We start from the raw sequence: 15,310 nt of genomic DNA on the forward strand, positions 1-15,310 counted from the left end.
TTGTAATAATAATAAGGCTTAGCTTTTACACAGCACTTTACATCTTCAAGAGCTTTACAAGCATCATGCCCACCTATGCCCCCACCAGTCAATCTCGGCATAAAGTCATATTTCGATCACTGTGGCAACAGGCTTTACAGCCTCCTTACTCTCTGGTTACGTGCTCAGTACTCCTGATCCGGATCCGGGGGCCTGTCAATCTCTCACGCCATTCTGGGAGTGTTTGTAACTTGGGCTTTGAAGCTAGACAGATTCTACTGCATTAAGTGTGGTAAGGCCCACCCACCCAAAAACCTGGCTAGACAACTTCCAAACTCACAGACAAGATGAACTGAGAGACCAGTGGAGGGAAGAACTTGGAGGGCTCCCCAGTACTCAGTCATTCTGTGCAGAGGGCTGGCAGCCACAGAGGCGGTCACAACTCCTCGCTTCCATTTCCTGCTCTGCCATTGACTCACTGTGTGGCCTTGGGCGAGTAACAATCTCCTGTGCCTCAGTTTCCTCACCTGTAGGATGAGGATAAGAACATACCCACCTTTGTGGAGCACAGATGGAAAGTGCTATGTATAATTATTATTCTCTGTAGTGTGTTCTCTTCCAAGCATGATCCCCCTAAATGGACCTGGAAGCACATCAGAAAAGGCAACTATACAACCCTTGACAGTTAGCCCTCTGCACATTGCTGCAGTCTCTATGTAGCCTCTAGGCTACCTCCTTTCTGTACTTCCTGTATCCAAGTTAATTGGTGCCAACACAGACTACAACCATGGGTAACTCAGCAGGACACACCACCATCTCTGTGAGAGGTAACATCCTCACTGGAGCAATGACCTGCCTGCAAGGCTCACAGATGTGCGGGTTTAACAGGAGACCAGCACAGTGACTAGATGCATGGCTATCACATCACAGGATGGGGATATGGCTGTTCTGTACACAAAGCTGTCCTGTGCATTAGAAGTCAATGGGATCTTTCCAATGACTTTACTGGGAGCTGGGCTGGGCCCTGAGTAAAACAAATGACAGGGTGTGACAGTTTATACTATTATGGTCACCCCTTTTATAAGACTATGTTAAATTTTCTACAAAGTCTGCCTTGTGAGATATCATTTGAAAACTCATAATCTGCTGAACATTATTGTCCTGGTAAAATGTGTGTATCAACATTGTATGTAAAGTTATAAGTTTCCACTGTATAACATTGCTGTAACATGCTCCAGAGGTAGAAAAGCAGGCCCTAACCAGTTCTTCAGAGACAAAGACACACAATGGCACCCCAGCCAGGTATCAACAAAGTCAAGTGGGCTACCACTTTCTCCAACAATGGGAAGGTGTGAACAAGAAATTTACATTTCATCACAGGGATGGTTCAACCCACACGTCCACAAGAGGCTACCTGTCACCAGCTCGCCAGTGTGGGATAATCCTCAAAGAGAAGAGGATGATATAAAAATGAGGGATGGGTGGCCTCTTTACCTCTCCTCCTCCCATCTCTCTGTTCATGACATCAAAACTCTCAAAGAACTGAGCTAAAAGGAAGTGGTCCCAGGCTGGAAGGAGACACTGCCTGTAAAATTTATTGCAGCGTACGGTGAAACAAAACCTTTGCTTTTAAATTCACTTAGCTTGTTCAATTAGGGATTAGCTTGTGTATTACTCTTTTATTTTCCTTTGGAACCAATCCTGACTTTTATCATCATCACTTGTAATCTGTTAAATTCTATCTTTCTGTAATTAATAAAATTATCTTGTTGTTTTATCTTAATCAGCGTGCTGGGATTAAAGTGTGTGGAGAAACTCCATTTGGGATGATAAGGCTGGAGAAGATATAATTTTCTTTGATGGAAATGATGGACTTGATGGACCATGATGGAAATGATGGACTTTCTATGAGCTTGCATTGTTCAGTAGTGTGCTGGACAGCACAAGATGCACATTTCTGGGGAAACAAGGCTGGGACTGAGAATTTGCGGATGTCGCTCTGTATGTAATTCATGAGTAACTGGACAACGTGCTTATGTATTTAGCTGGGAGTGAATCTCTGTGCTAAAGGCTGCGTGAGTGGGCCAGGTATAGCTGTTCTGACAGCAAAGCAGTGTAAAAGGCACCTGAAGCTAGAGAGGTAAGGGGACACAGCTGTTCAACAGTCCAGATTGTACCCTGGGTGATGTCACACGTAAGGTTGAAAGTGGGTACAAAGACTGAGCGTCCTGGGGATTAGCTCTGGCCAGACATTGTGCCCTCCTCTGGCAGTGTCTCTCCTGCCGTCCTCTCGTCCTGCAGACCCGTGTCTCTCCAGGAACAGCAGCCTCCTCTTCACGACTCAGCCCTCCAGCCAGGCCACTCCATGGTTTGCAGAGGGCATGTAACAAAGGCTTTCCAGAACAAATCAAGCAGTCCACTGTCCTCTGCCTGGTCGGTGCCTCATCCCCTGTGGCTGGTAGGGGAACCCAGGCATGCCTTCTACTCCAGGCTCCAGCTCAGGGGTCCTCCAGTCAGCAGCCAAGGCCTGCACTGTCCTACCTTGCTGCTTTCCCCCTGAGCCTTTCCTACTTCCCTGGCTTCCCCCTATTCTGGGTTCACCAGCCTCCCAGCTCCCTCCTCTCAGAAAGTAACCATGGCTACCCTCCATAGTCCTGAACACAGCTCCCTCCTCCAGGAGTGACTGCAGCCAGCTTCCTGGCTTGTACAGGCCCCTCCAGCTGAGCCTGCTTCCACTCAATTCCTGCTCCCTGGCTCCTCTGCCAGCTGCAGCCTGGGGAGTTAACTGGCCTGCTTGGCCATCTTAACCCCTTCCAATCCTGCGTGGGGTGCTCTGTGCTGGGATCAGTACTGACTTTTCTTCGTTTATTAACAATCCCAAGCGTGAGACTAGACAAATGGATCTGCTGGATGCTGTTTGCTACTTGTTGCCGGGAGAACCAGCCAGTGAACCAGCCAGTCATCCAAACATGTGAACACCTGGACTCTCATTCTTGCGAGGTAGGTGGAGGGAGAGCTGTGAGTGTGCAAGGAAGCCAAGAGGAGAAATCCACTACAATGTGTGAGATGCTCCTACAGTGCGGTGACAAGCACAGTGGAAAAATCCATGAGAAAATGAATCATTCCACACTGAGTGCAGGGTTTGGCTGGTGGTAATAAGTAAGACAGGGGCCACAGACTGACTGATAAGGAATACTGAACAGCTACATCATTCTCAGAGCATCATCCATCCTGTGCACTGAATACTGTGGGGGTCATGTGGAAAACACAATACGTGATCATGCAATTAAAGACTATCCCAGCAAGTAGGTAGAGTTAAGGTTGCAGAGGCATCCTTAATTCTGGCATTTCTTAACTTCTGAGTGTTTGTTTTTGCTTTAGTGTAATTTTTTCCTTCCCTACTTATATACCCAGTGCCTCTTCTGCCTTACTGTAGGCTCTATAGAAGGCAGCAGACCTAGACCAGAACCTTCCCTGTTCAATGCTGTTCTCCGCTTCTCCAAACTGCAGGATGCATCTGATAAATGATCAGTACTACTGCAGGGCTTTTCTGAGGACTGTACAAACATGAGCCATTATTCCTCACAGCCTCCACGAGGAACTAATCTCTCCATTAATCATTATCATCATTACTTGCATAACCACAGCCCCAAGGAACACTGGTCTGTGAGCAGGATCCCAGGGTGCTAGCGACTGCACACACAGAAAATAAAGATGGTGCCCGCTATTTCATCGCTGGGGCAAATGTAGAAGATAACTGATTTGCCCTAGGTTACATAGCCAGCACTAGAACCGAAGAGTTACGGCCTGATTCCCAGCTTAGGTCAAGGGTTCTCACATTAGTTCCCAGCATGGAGTATGTTTTTTGGGCCATCTTCTTTCCTTCTCATGCTCACTCACCAGCTGCTCAACTCCTGTGACTCAATCACAAACATCCTTGAGCCAATTACAGCAATATTTACATGGCAAAGTAACACTGGGAAACCAGTTTCTTTTTTTTCAATAGGATTTAGCAGCTGAAACCAGGAAAGGAAGCCAGCACCACATGAGCAGCTGATTCTCCACAAAGCTCTGCCAAGTGCTTCAGAGAGAACAGTTTAGCAACCAGGGCACACAGTCTGCTAGGCAAGAACCTCATGCTCCATGTGGTTCAGTTTTCCCACCTGGTAAAATGGGGAGAATCATAATAGTACTTTACACTTACACCACGTTGGGTGACGTGTTGGAGACTGAACTGGGGACCTTCCAAGTTCACAGCACAAGCTTTTACAGCCTGAGCTAAAGAGACAGGGCTGCTGAACTGGGGACTGTAAAACAACTCATATCCGCTGCAGACTGAGTGAGAAAGACATAATGCATTCACTGTGCAGTTACAGTAGTTTTCCATCTGCAAGTCTGAAAGTTCTTTGCAAATGTGGCTAAACGTTATTAAACCCATTCAGAGGATCAGATGTGGGTTTGCCGCGCACGTGGGGCAGGTAACCAAGAATCAGGCCTAGAGTGCTGATTTGCAGTTACACAGGGGCACCCCAGTGATGCAAAGACATCGGTTCAGCTGACTGCAGACACAGATTCTAGTCCCAGCTCTGCTGCAGGCTTCCAACATGAGCTTGGGCTTGAGCACTCTGCCTGTCAGCTCATCTGTCCAGCGGAGCTATTGACATCATCTTCTCTCAAGAGGGCGGTAAAAAAACCTCACGCAGGAAGCAAGGAGTTTGTTGAGTTCAAAGTAGTCTTAAGGCCAGCAAGCGGGAATGGTTGGCACAGAATAAGCAGCTTCCAGCCCTGAGTCACTCCCTAGGCCAAGTAGGCATTTGGATGAGAAGGAAAAGTGCCTTTTTGCCATGCGTGTCCTAGGCAGGTTGGGAGCAATTGAGGGCACTAGACATTCACCCATATAGCTAAATAGCTGCACACCGAGACACAGACATGGGGTGCACATCCTCACTTCACACTGAGCAGCATTGCTATGGCACAGTTCAGAATGCTCTACCTTTCATAATATTTGCTGAAACACAGCCAAACTTCCCTTAGACTCCGGGACTATGAACAGGAAGCCACATCTCAAGCCTAGAGAGGCATCTGGTTTTCAGATCTCTTTCCCAGATTACCCAAGGTATCTCAACAATTCTAAAAAATACCAAACGGTCTTTTTTCTCCTCTAACCTCTTTAAGCTTAAACAACAGCTACATAGTTTTTGATCAAGCTGGCTAAAAAGAATTAATTCACCTCAGGATAGAGAAAGTTTCAGCTCAAAGACAGTTTCAAAAAGTTCTGAGCATCTCAAAAGGAGACCAATTTTGCAGCCTTCATTATAGCAGACTGGATAATCTAACATTATTTCTATAGTGCTCTGGGCCCAGAAGCAAGTGATACTGTGCAAGAGAACACACACAAACACACAATATTATATCTGCATCTAATGCACAACCATAAAAACTAATCAAGGACCAACAGTGCTCATCCTACAAACACTACAAGGAAAATACCTTGAAGGTGCTTTGGAAGAGTGGGGGGGAAAGTCTGTCCACTGTTAGACCTTTGGGGCAGAGTTTGCGTTCTCTGGTTGGCGCTCCATAGATTGTGATGTGCCGGGGGCAAATAGTGATACAACTGTCTAAATATATGCCCAAAGCTAAAGTCTCTGTGGGCCACTTCTTAGCCAAGCAGAATGACTGTGGGCCACAATGGGAACTTCCATTGGCCATATGTTGACTCCCGCGGGCTATTCCAGTGGCAGGGCCCAAATTGCTAACTGTCTTCATAAAAAGGAACAGGGGAAACAGACTCACCTTTCAAAGAAGTATCGGACAATAACCAAGAGCAGGGCACAGGGGATGCTGAGCAGGAGGTCTTGAGGCTGAGGGTAATGAATGTCCTCAGTTTCCTTCATGTCTTCCCAGGTGATTCCCGGGGGAAGCCAGTACTCGTGCCACCATAACCATTCGTTCAAAGAGTGCATCATCCTGAAAGAGAAGGAGACCAGAGTCATCTTGCACATATTCTAGCAGACAGCAAACCAGTCAGCACAAGCCAGTGAAGCAGGGCAAGGATTACGTCTGAGCTGAGCACGCACCTGCCTATGAAAGGAGGAGAGGGGTGGGGACATAGCGACGCAAGAAATTTGTAATCCACTAGCACGTTTTCAGTCAGACATTTTGCAGCCACGGGTTACTGGCAAAAGGCCTAAAACTGAACAGAACAAGAGCTGTCACTATTCTCAGCGGGAAGCCCCAGCCACTTTATAGTTGAACACTGTGGCGCTTCTTCTGCATCAGTGATTCCAAACACATTTGAAGGGGATTCCCCGGCCATGGGCTGAGCGAGGTGCATCCTGCTGCAGGGCCTGCCGATATAGCTCCTTTTATCTGCACACTTCCTCCCTCCTGGGCCTTTTGATCTCTTCTTTCTTTTACACTCACACTCACACACACACAGAGGAGATGCCAGTGCCAAGACTAATTAAAGCTGCTCTGAGATTTGCACTTACAAAAAGGGGGAACAAATCTGTTTTCTATGTCATTCAATCCCCACATTTGGCACAAAGTAATTCTTCCAGGGAAGACTGAATTTTCAATACAATTGTAAAGAAAATGATTTAGGCTGCCTAACTCCAGTGCAGGCAGACCTGAGAACGGTGTCACCCTGTCGAACATCCATTTCACCACAGGTGGTACCACTAACCTGACGAGACACAATATACACCTGGTCTAAGTCTAGTCAAGTATAATACCACACAGGAGAATAGGGAAATGGGAGTGGGTTGGGAAGCAAGGTACACTCAGATGACTGGAATTACCCTGCCCAGCCATATAGCAAACACTGTTTTACAGAGACTGAGGGGATGGTGGAAGGAATCCAAGCATGAGAAATAACATTACAGGACTCGCATCCAGTAAGGCCCTGAATTCCGGCCAACTTCCTGCCAGCAGCAGTGCCGAGTAAATCAAGCAGGGAGGAGAGATTTGCTTGTGTCGGCAACTTTCACCAGGAGATGTTTCCTTCTTCGTGCGACTTTGGAAGTGTTCAGGGTCCAGCTCAGACTGCAGCTGAACACAGCCTGCTCCTCTTGGTCTCGAGATTACCACTCAGCCCACGCATGGGCCTGACCATGACTGTCAGACCAGGATCTTGTTTCTTCCCGTCACGACTGCCACGGCACAGCCCGGTGTGGACTATGAGACGGGTGGGTTATAAACAGATTAGGCTCCATCAATAAGGGCTTTCCTCGATGAGCGGGAGGATGGGACTTTTGGGAGCCACGGGTCAAAGACAAGAACCAGAGTTAAACTGCCTGATAGGCTGTGATTGTATTGGCTCTTCGCATTTGGGTACAGGAGGATCCCTTTACCCAGGTCAGGTGGCTAATGGGATAATGATGCTGACCACGGAGGAGACCCTTTCCCCTCATGCTCGTCTTCACCTCATTGCTGATAACATTATCTGAAACGCCTATTCATGCCAGGAGCCCATGTGCTCTGAGGCCACCTCAGCCATCTCTGCGCTCAGTCAGCACATTCACTGGTTTCTGGTCCTTCTTTTACTGCGCCTAGGGCTGTTCCCACAGGCCCGCCCATTGTGCGCCCCTCCCACACATTGCCTACAGATCTGCTAGAAAGATCTTGTGGCTGCTGCGGCCTGGCAGAGCCGCCATCTGATGGCTGACCCCAGAGGGGCTGGTCGGCTGTATACACACAGCGTGCTGGAAGGCAGAACTCCTGTACAAATGCTGTGTTTTACTGCCTGGCCAAGACACTCTGCCCACAGACTAACCCTGAATCTGAGGGATGTTACCCCGCTTGAGAGGGACATTTCTCTTTTTCCCTCACGGATCTGTAGTTATCTTGCTAGCACGCACAGCTCATTAACATTAGCACAGAGCTTTGGAAGTGTGACTCAAGAGGCTTAGAAGTGTGTTTCTTCCAGTAAATACCTAGGAGCTCTCTTCCTATGGCAGCAAAGCAAAAGTAGGACAATGCCCTCTGCTACCAAGATACACCCACGTAAAGTCCATGCCACACAGCGACTCAGGCCGGGCCTCAAGGGACCTGTGGCTTTTGGAGGTCTATGAATTAACAGGAGGCTACTGTTGGACTTGTCTCTATTCACAGAGGTTGGATGCCCGGGCTGGAACAAGGCAGCTATTTCCCTTCACCTTCTCGCCTAGTCTAGGGCTGTGGTGTAGTGAGTAGCCTGAGGGAGGACTGGAGCCAGCATTGAGCCTGCAGCACCAGCCAGCCAGCATTCGGTGAGGAGGCTGTGGATGATAAAAGGGCTTCCTGCACCGCTCTGACTGTGATCAGCAAGGGGGTGGGATGTGGAGGGGCTAGCACAGGACTGAACCAGGCTGGGTCTTGTGACCTGTGCTCCGGGTGGCTGCTTGGGTTGGGGATGAGGAGGACTGGCCTGGGTGCGGTGAGTTGGGGTTGATGAAGGGGACAATCCAGGTCCGCCACAGATGCCCAAGGTGACACGGCCCCAGCACTGTGCCAACAAGCAGTAAAGCTGGTGATATCTCCCTCCAGCATGGCGAGCCGAGCCAGGGCAGTGTCAGGCTGTTTGGGGACACAGGAGAGGCATAGCCTCTGGGCTGAGATTGTGATGGCTCCCAAGGCAGGGGTTAGCCCCCAAGCTGCTGTCTGGGTCGGGGCGTTAGTTTGCTGGTCCAGGGAGCACAGGCAGGGTGTCAGGCAGCAGGGGATCCCCCTGTTCAAATTCCTGCTGTGGGGAGCAGAGGGCAGCAACCTGTCACTGCTCGGCTCCACAGCCAGGTGCTCCCAGTGCCTGCAGAGACATCACAGATACCAGGACCCGACTGTCCCATTTCAATAAGTGCAATAGTGACACCACAACAGACCAACTCTGAGCTGCAGCTGCCACAGGGTTCAACTGAGAGGGCAGGGAAATGAAGCCAGGCTGCGGATGGCCCACAGGCAGCAGTGCATGGCCTTGGCCAGTTCTGCCTGATGGATAAAGGGGGCCTGAAAGGGTTGGCAAAGACAAAAACGCCAGGTTTCTCTGGCCGACTGTCTGGACACTTGGAGCATTAGGGGGAGGTTTGTGGCATCACAAGTGCCAAGGAAGTGAAAGCTGATGAACTGAGAGGAGCTGGGAATGTTATTCAGCCTGTTAAGACACTGCTAGACAGCTGGCTTTCAGCTGCAATCAAACAGCTGAACCGCAGGAGGGGAAAAGCTTTGTGTGTGAAAGATTCAACACCCAGCCCTGCAAGTAAGAGGCAAGAGAGCTCCCAGGCCACGTGTCTGGGTCCCCAGCATAACCAGGGAGGAGCAGACTTCGCCCACCCCGACAGTCCTAAGTTTAAAAAACAAGCAGAAAATAAAAGATGTTCAGGCCATCTTCATCCACCATAAACAACAACGTAGGAAATTAATCCTCTCCCACCCCCCTTTCCTTGCAGGTGATGTTTAAACTGTGTGTTTCCATGCAGGAACGTAGCAGTCTTGGTTCCCCTATATACTCTAGGTTTGCCCCCGTGATCAGCATTCTACTGTGTGTTATGCTGTACAGGCATGTCTGGCATCAGTGATGTTTGGGTGCTTTTGGGTTAAGTTATTCTGCAGGTATCAACAATAGCATTTTAAAAAACGACTCAAGAACAGGAGTAACCAAGCAGCTCTATTTTTTTGCTTGTATATCTGTTTTAAAGCCCGTGTCATTCCCGTTCCTGACAAGGAGTGAGTGAAAAAGCTGAGTGTGAATGAGGCAGCAACCGGAGGGGAGGGCAGAGAGAATGCAGTCATGATGTGTCTGTCTGTCAGAGGGCTGATACTGCTAATGCAAAACATAGATCATTCTTTGAAGATAAAAATTCAAAAAAAAAAAGTCATAGGTTTTAAGATCAGAAGGGCCCATTAGGAATGTCTATTTTGACCACCTGCATCACACTGGCAGAGAATGTCACCCAGTGATTCCAGCATCTTTGAGGCCTTCTTTATAGGACAGAAAAGTTACAAAGAAAAGCAACAGCTCTGCCGTTGGCAATTCAGCCACAACAAACCCTGGAGTTAGGGCAGTGTGGAGAGCTAAGGGTGATGGCTGTGTCTCTAACATTACCTTCCACCACCTAAAGGACATAAACTGGTCACCTTGTTCTTTAGAAAGCCCCTGACGTCTCACGGAAAGTATCCTATGATTATTATTATTTGTATTTTGGTAGCCACTAGAGGCTCCAATCAGGGATCAGGGCCTGATGGTGCTAGGTACTGTACACACATGATAAAAAAAAGACAGTCCCCAAAGAACTGATAGTCTAACAAAAATAAAATAAAGAGTTAACATTAAGGTTTCACGGTTAGGATTTAAAAGTCAGCCAGGAAATGCAAAAACTAAGGTTGCAATAGCAACATTAGCCTGGTTATCTGATGATATAAAATTATGGAGAGAGAAACTGGACTAGAAAGCATTAAAGATGCGCCACATAGCCAGGGGAGGGTGAAACCTTGCCAGCACTACCAGCTGTCTGCTGTGAGAGGCCACTCTGGGACAGCGCCTCCGCTGGTGTAAACTGGCACAGCTCCACTGCAGTCAATACAACTGGGGAGATGTACCACGGCTAAGGAGCTGGCCCCTAGAGTTCAGTGGCCCTGCCCCCTGCAACGGGCCCCGCACTGGGTAGCGAGCACTTGCAGGCTCTAGTCTCGTCTGTCTAGGTTTTGAAACCACACTCATCATCTGAGCACCTGCCGGTCATGCAGCAAGCGGTGTCCCCACACGCCTGTCACGGGGTTGTTTGTTCTCTCCTGCAGGGAGAAGCACGTCCTGTTTTGGTAGGTTGTTTGTTTTGCTTGTTCTAAAATAAATTTACCTGTTGTCTTTATGTGGCTTTCTAATTTACTTGCTCATCTTTGTGGATTAAATGCAAAAACTCCCCTAACTTCCTTCTGCAGAAAACGAAAGTGCGTGCTAACAGCCCTGCTGACTGCTCCAAGGAAAGGGAGCTGTTCCGCTGCCCAGGATGCAAGGATTTGACACACCGTGCCCTGCGGCAGAGAACAGCTCAGCTGGGCTCCCTGCATCCGGCAGCCTTGGGGTGGGACCAGTGAGCCACAATGCCATCACAGCCATGCTTATTTGCATGCGGAGTGTCAGAGGTTTCAAAGCACTGCTGTTTCTGAGGTCTCCGTGAGACAGGAAGGGTGGCAGCTAGCTAGAAAGGTTATTCTCTCTCCCAGCTCAAATGGCCAAAAGGGTTTGTCCAGACATTCCCCCCAAAATGTTACTTGTGGATGCATCCACAAGGGAACATTGCAGGAAGTTATGAGCATGATCATCTGGACATGTCCTGCTACCTTTGAGCTAACACAAGAGTGGGAATATGTGTGTGTGTGTGTATACATGTCTGCATTTAGGCACATGTGTGAGAGACAAAACAGGGAGAGGAGGATTCAGGTAGCATACCGAAGAGCTGGGCTATTGCACCGCTCACGTTGAAGGGAACTCGGCCTGGGTATTCGCAGAAACCCCGACCTCTATAGCTCCCCTCGGGCCTGTACTATCATTTCCGCTGTGTCTAGGCTAAACTTCCTCTTGAGTTCTCCCCTTGGTACCGCACTCCCCCCGCGCTCTCAATGGCACAGACCAGCTGCCAGCACGTCAACCACACTCAGTGAGCAGGGTACAACAGATGGCCGAGATTACAGCGTTCCCAGCAGTGGCAGAGCAACCACGGGAAAATTTCAGTCTTGCCAATGCCAAAAGTCCTCCCCTCCCTCCAACGAAGTGTTATTTAAAAAGGATCAGGCTGTTTTGGCTGTCTAGTGACCTCCCCGGCCAGCCCCAGCATGCGTGAGACCATCAGGGGTCCCGACTCTTCCAAGGATCTACAGCAGGGGTCCCCAAACTTTCACCTGCCAGGGCCACATCCCTCAGGCTCTCTCTTATGGTGGGCCCACGTCACGTGGGGAGGGGGAGAGGGGAAGGGGCAGGGCCGGGAGAGGGGAGCGGGCCGGTCAAAATGTGTCAGCGGGCTGGATGCGGCCCGCGGGCCGTCGTTGAGAGACCCCTGATCTACAGCGAGTGACTCTGGCCCTTAGTGCAGCACTTCCAACTTCTCCCCACACCCCAGCAGCCTAATTTATTTTAGTCGGAGTTGGTCCTGCTTTGAGCAGGGGTTGGACTAGGTGACCTCCTGAGCTCCCTTCCAACCCTCATCTTCTATGATTTTATGCCCCCCCTTCCCCCGACCTACATATGCTTGTCCCCAGCCGGCAATTAATTATGCCCTGCAGGCCCCACATCAATCCCCCGGCCGGGCACTGCAGGGAGGGAAGGGGGCAGCTACCCTGAGCCGCTGAGCAATTCCTGCTCCCTCCTCCTCCCAGCCCTCTGGTGAGGTGGAGTCAGCTGCTCCCCTCCTCCTACCCAAAAACCGCTCCGGCCGCCTCTGGCAGCACCCCTGACTGGCTGCTCTTCTTCGAGAGGCGGGGCAGTGAGGCAGGCGGCCAATCAGAGGGCATTTTCTCTCAAGAAGAGAGAAGTGATAGGGCTGCAGGCCGAAGCATTTCTTATGGCAAAATCCCGGTACCGGCCACGAGATTAGGAGAGCTGGCAGCACTGGAACAAGTGTCGTCAAGGCCTTAGTAGTCCAGATCAGACTCCCAGTGCAGCCCCTTCCCTCTGGGTGTAGTCCTGGCTGCTTCTGCTATCTTCTGCCATCAGAGACCCATGTGAAGTTCGTTTGCCGATACTGAGGGGGGTCCCCTCTCCTGACTTGTCGTCATGAACACGAACAGCATCAGCTAATTGGACAGCGATGTTACTAAAAGGAGCTGTGCATTACCTTCGCAGGACGAAAAGCAACAAAGCCCAGGGCTGATGTCTCAGCCTGACTGCAGCTCACGGCCTCATTGTTCTATGCACCAAGCTTCGTTCACTCTTTGCACACCAGGGAGAAGTAGCCAAGTCTTGTGCTCACAGCATTTTGGGAGTCAGTATTTTTCTCCCTCCGCACGTCTTGTCAAACAATGCTGGACACGGGGCTTTGTTGCTATAATAGCAGCATGCGTTTTCCATGCTCTATAAACAAATGATGCGGAAAATCACAGGTGATGCCATCAAGTCAGTAACGATGTCAAAAGCCGGGACTGAGAAATGGGCATGGCCAAGCCAGCCGGGTGCCCTCGTCTCACCAGCTTGAGGCACACAGGAGCTGGTACATGGCCTCAGGCAATATATGAGGAGGCAGATCCCCTAGGTTGCACAGTTTTGTCCACAGAAACACACCCGGCAGGAACCAGGCACCTGTCAAATCCAATCAAGTTGCCTGGCATGGCTAGATCCCTCCTTCTTGTTTCTGTTGTCCTCTCAGTCAGTGGTTCCCAACCAGGAGTACGCATACTCCTGGGGGCATGCAGAGGTCTTCCAGGGGGTACATCAACTCATCTAGATATTTGCCTAGTTTTACAACAGGCTACATAAAAAGCATTTGCAAAGTCAGTGCAAACTAAAATTTCATAGAGACAATGTCTTGTTTATACTGCTCTATATACTGTACACTGAAATGCAAGTACAATATTTATATTCCAGTTGGTTTATATTATAATTATATGTTAAATATGAGAAAGAAAGCAATTGTTCAGTAAGAGGGTGCTGTGACACTTGTATTTTTATGTCTGATTTTGTAAGCAAGTCGTTTTTAAGTGAGGTGAAACTTGGGGTACACAAGATAAATCTGATTCCTGAAAGGGGGACAGTCATCTGGAGCAGTTGAGAGCCACTCCTCTATGTTCATGATCCCGAGTGAAACCTCCGCCTGCTCCCACCTGCCACTGGACAGAGAATTAAAGAATGAAAACCACAGGTTACTGGGCTCAATAAAGGGGCAACTGAGGGAAATGTGATGGCCAGTGATATACAGGAGGTCAGACTAGATCAGTGGTTCCCAATCCTTTTGGCTCGAGGGCCACAGATATCATTTTTACAATCCTGAAGGGCCACCAGTCTCCATCAGCAGCTCCCCCACCCCCATTGCAGCCAGACAGAAGGAGTTAAGTGGGGAGGCTGCCTCCTCGCTGATTTCCCTTCCCCCCGGCTACAGCAGGGAAACAGCATGCATCCTGTAGCCCCGTGTGCTCCACCTGGGTCCCTGAGCAGTGGCTCCCTTCTGCAGCCAGGGGACAGGAGATCAGTGCTCCCCTCCCTCTGGCTCCAGCAGGGACCCCAGTGTCTATGGACCCAGGCAGAGCGCTTTGCTGTGCTCCCTGCTACAGCCGGGGGGGGGGGGGGGGCGATGATCTCTCATCCCCTTGGTGGCAGCAAGGAGCCTGCACTGGTCTTGAAGCCCTGCAGCAACACGCTCTGCCTGCTCCCTTCTGTAGCCAACGGGACGGGAGCAGCGGGCTACTTTGAAAGACCCCACGGGCCACTTCTGGCCCACGGGCCACGAACCACTGGACTAATTGATCTCATGGTCCTTTTTGGCCTTAAACTTTATGAATGTATGCAAGCTGTTCCAGCACATCCCTACAGTCCCGAGCTAATGAGGTGGACAGTGCTGGCTAGTGGTTAAAGCAAGGCACTGAGGTTCTAATCCCAGATCTGCCATGTGCTCTCTGTGTAACTCTGCAAATCATTTACACTCTGTGCTATAGTCTGCCCATCTGAAACATGGCCTTTAGAGTAACTTTCTTCCCCCAGAGAAAGGTTGAGGAGCTTAATTCCTTAAGCACCAAGCGTATCTTTGCACTGTACAATGAGACTGACTGTCAAATGTTTTGAGTCCCTCACGTGAAGGGCACCGTGCAAGCATTAAATGGCTGTAGTTAGGGTTGCCTGAGCGCTTCCCTTCTAACCCCATTTTCAGTCACTCTGTTTCTGAAATGTTCACCTGAGGGCTGTCACACTAAAAGCACGCTCTCCTCCTTGGTGTAGCCTTTTAGCAAGTGTGAATGAACACAGTTCAGCCAATTCTGAGTAGAAGGAGAAAAACATACACTTTCCCGTTTAGCTAAAAATGTTTGCAACCTTTACTTGCCTGGCTTTAGTTCTGAACCAGCTCTGCGTTGGAGGCTGAAACAGGATGTTGAGGTGCAGTGTCTTTGAGTGGTCTGGTAAAGAATGGTTTTGATCTGGCTAAGTTATGAGCTTTTGAAAGCCAAATGCAGCAGATGTCCAGCATATTCGGCATGAATATTTTTACAATCTCAAAAAGGAAAACCAGCTTTGCATTACAGACACCAACTCAGAAATGCTCTGAAACTCTGCCCAGTGAATGGAGACTTTGTTTCACTGACAGCACATCTTATAAGCTGCACAGGAATTAAAGCACAGGCTTCAGTGAACTTCATTAAATTAGTCCATAGGTTGCAA

General features: G+C 49.4%; 1 protein-coding gene across 1 annotated transcript in view; it reads right to left on the reverse strand.

Moving 5' to 3' along the window:
* Nucleotides 1-15,310, reverse strand: part of CERS4 (ceramide synthase 4) — an 89,458-nt gene that overhangs the window by 53,525 nt on the left and 20,623 nt on the right. The window contains exon 2 of the mRNA XM_067556998.1: nt 5,773-5,946. Within this exon, the coding sequence (XP_067413099.1) occupies nt 5,773-5,945 (173 nt within the window). The 5' untranslated portion in view covers nt 5,946. The remainder of the gene's footprint in view (nt 1-5,772; nt 5,947-15,310) is intronic.

This window comes from Emydura macquarii, unplaced genomic scaffold (genome assembly GCF_026122565.2).
Source record: "Emydura macquarii macquarii isolate MOO-44397 ecotype Brisbane River unplaced genomic scaffold, CSIRO-AGI_Emac_v2 contig_306, whole genome shotgun sequence".
Classification (NCBI taxonomy): Eukaryota; Metazoa; Chordata; order Testudines; family Chelidae; genus Emydura; species Emydura macquarii.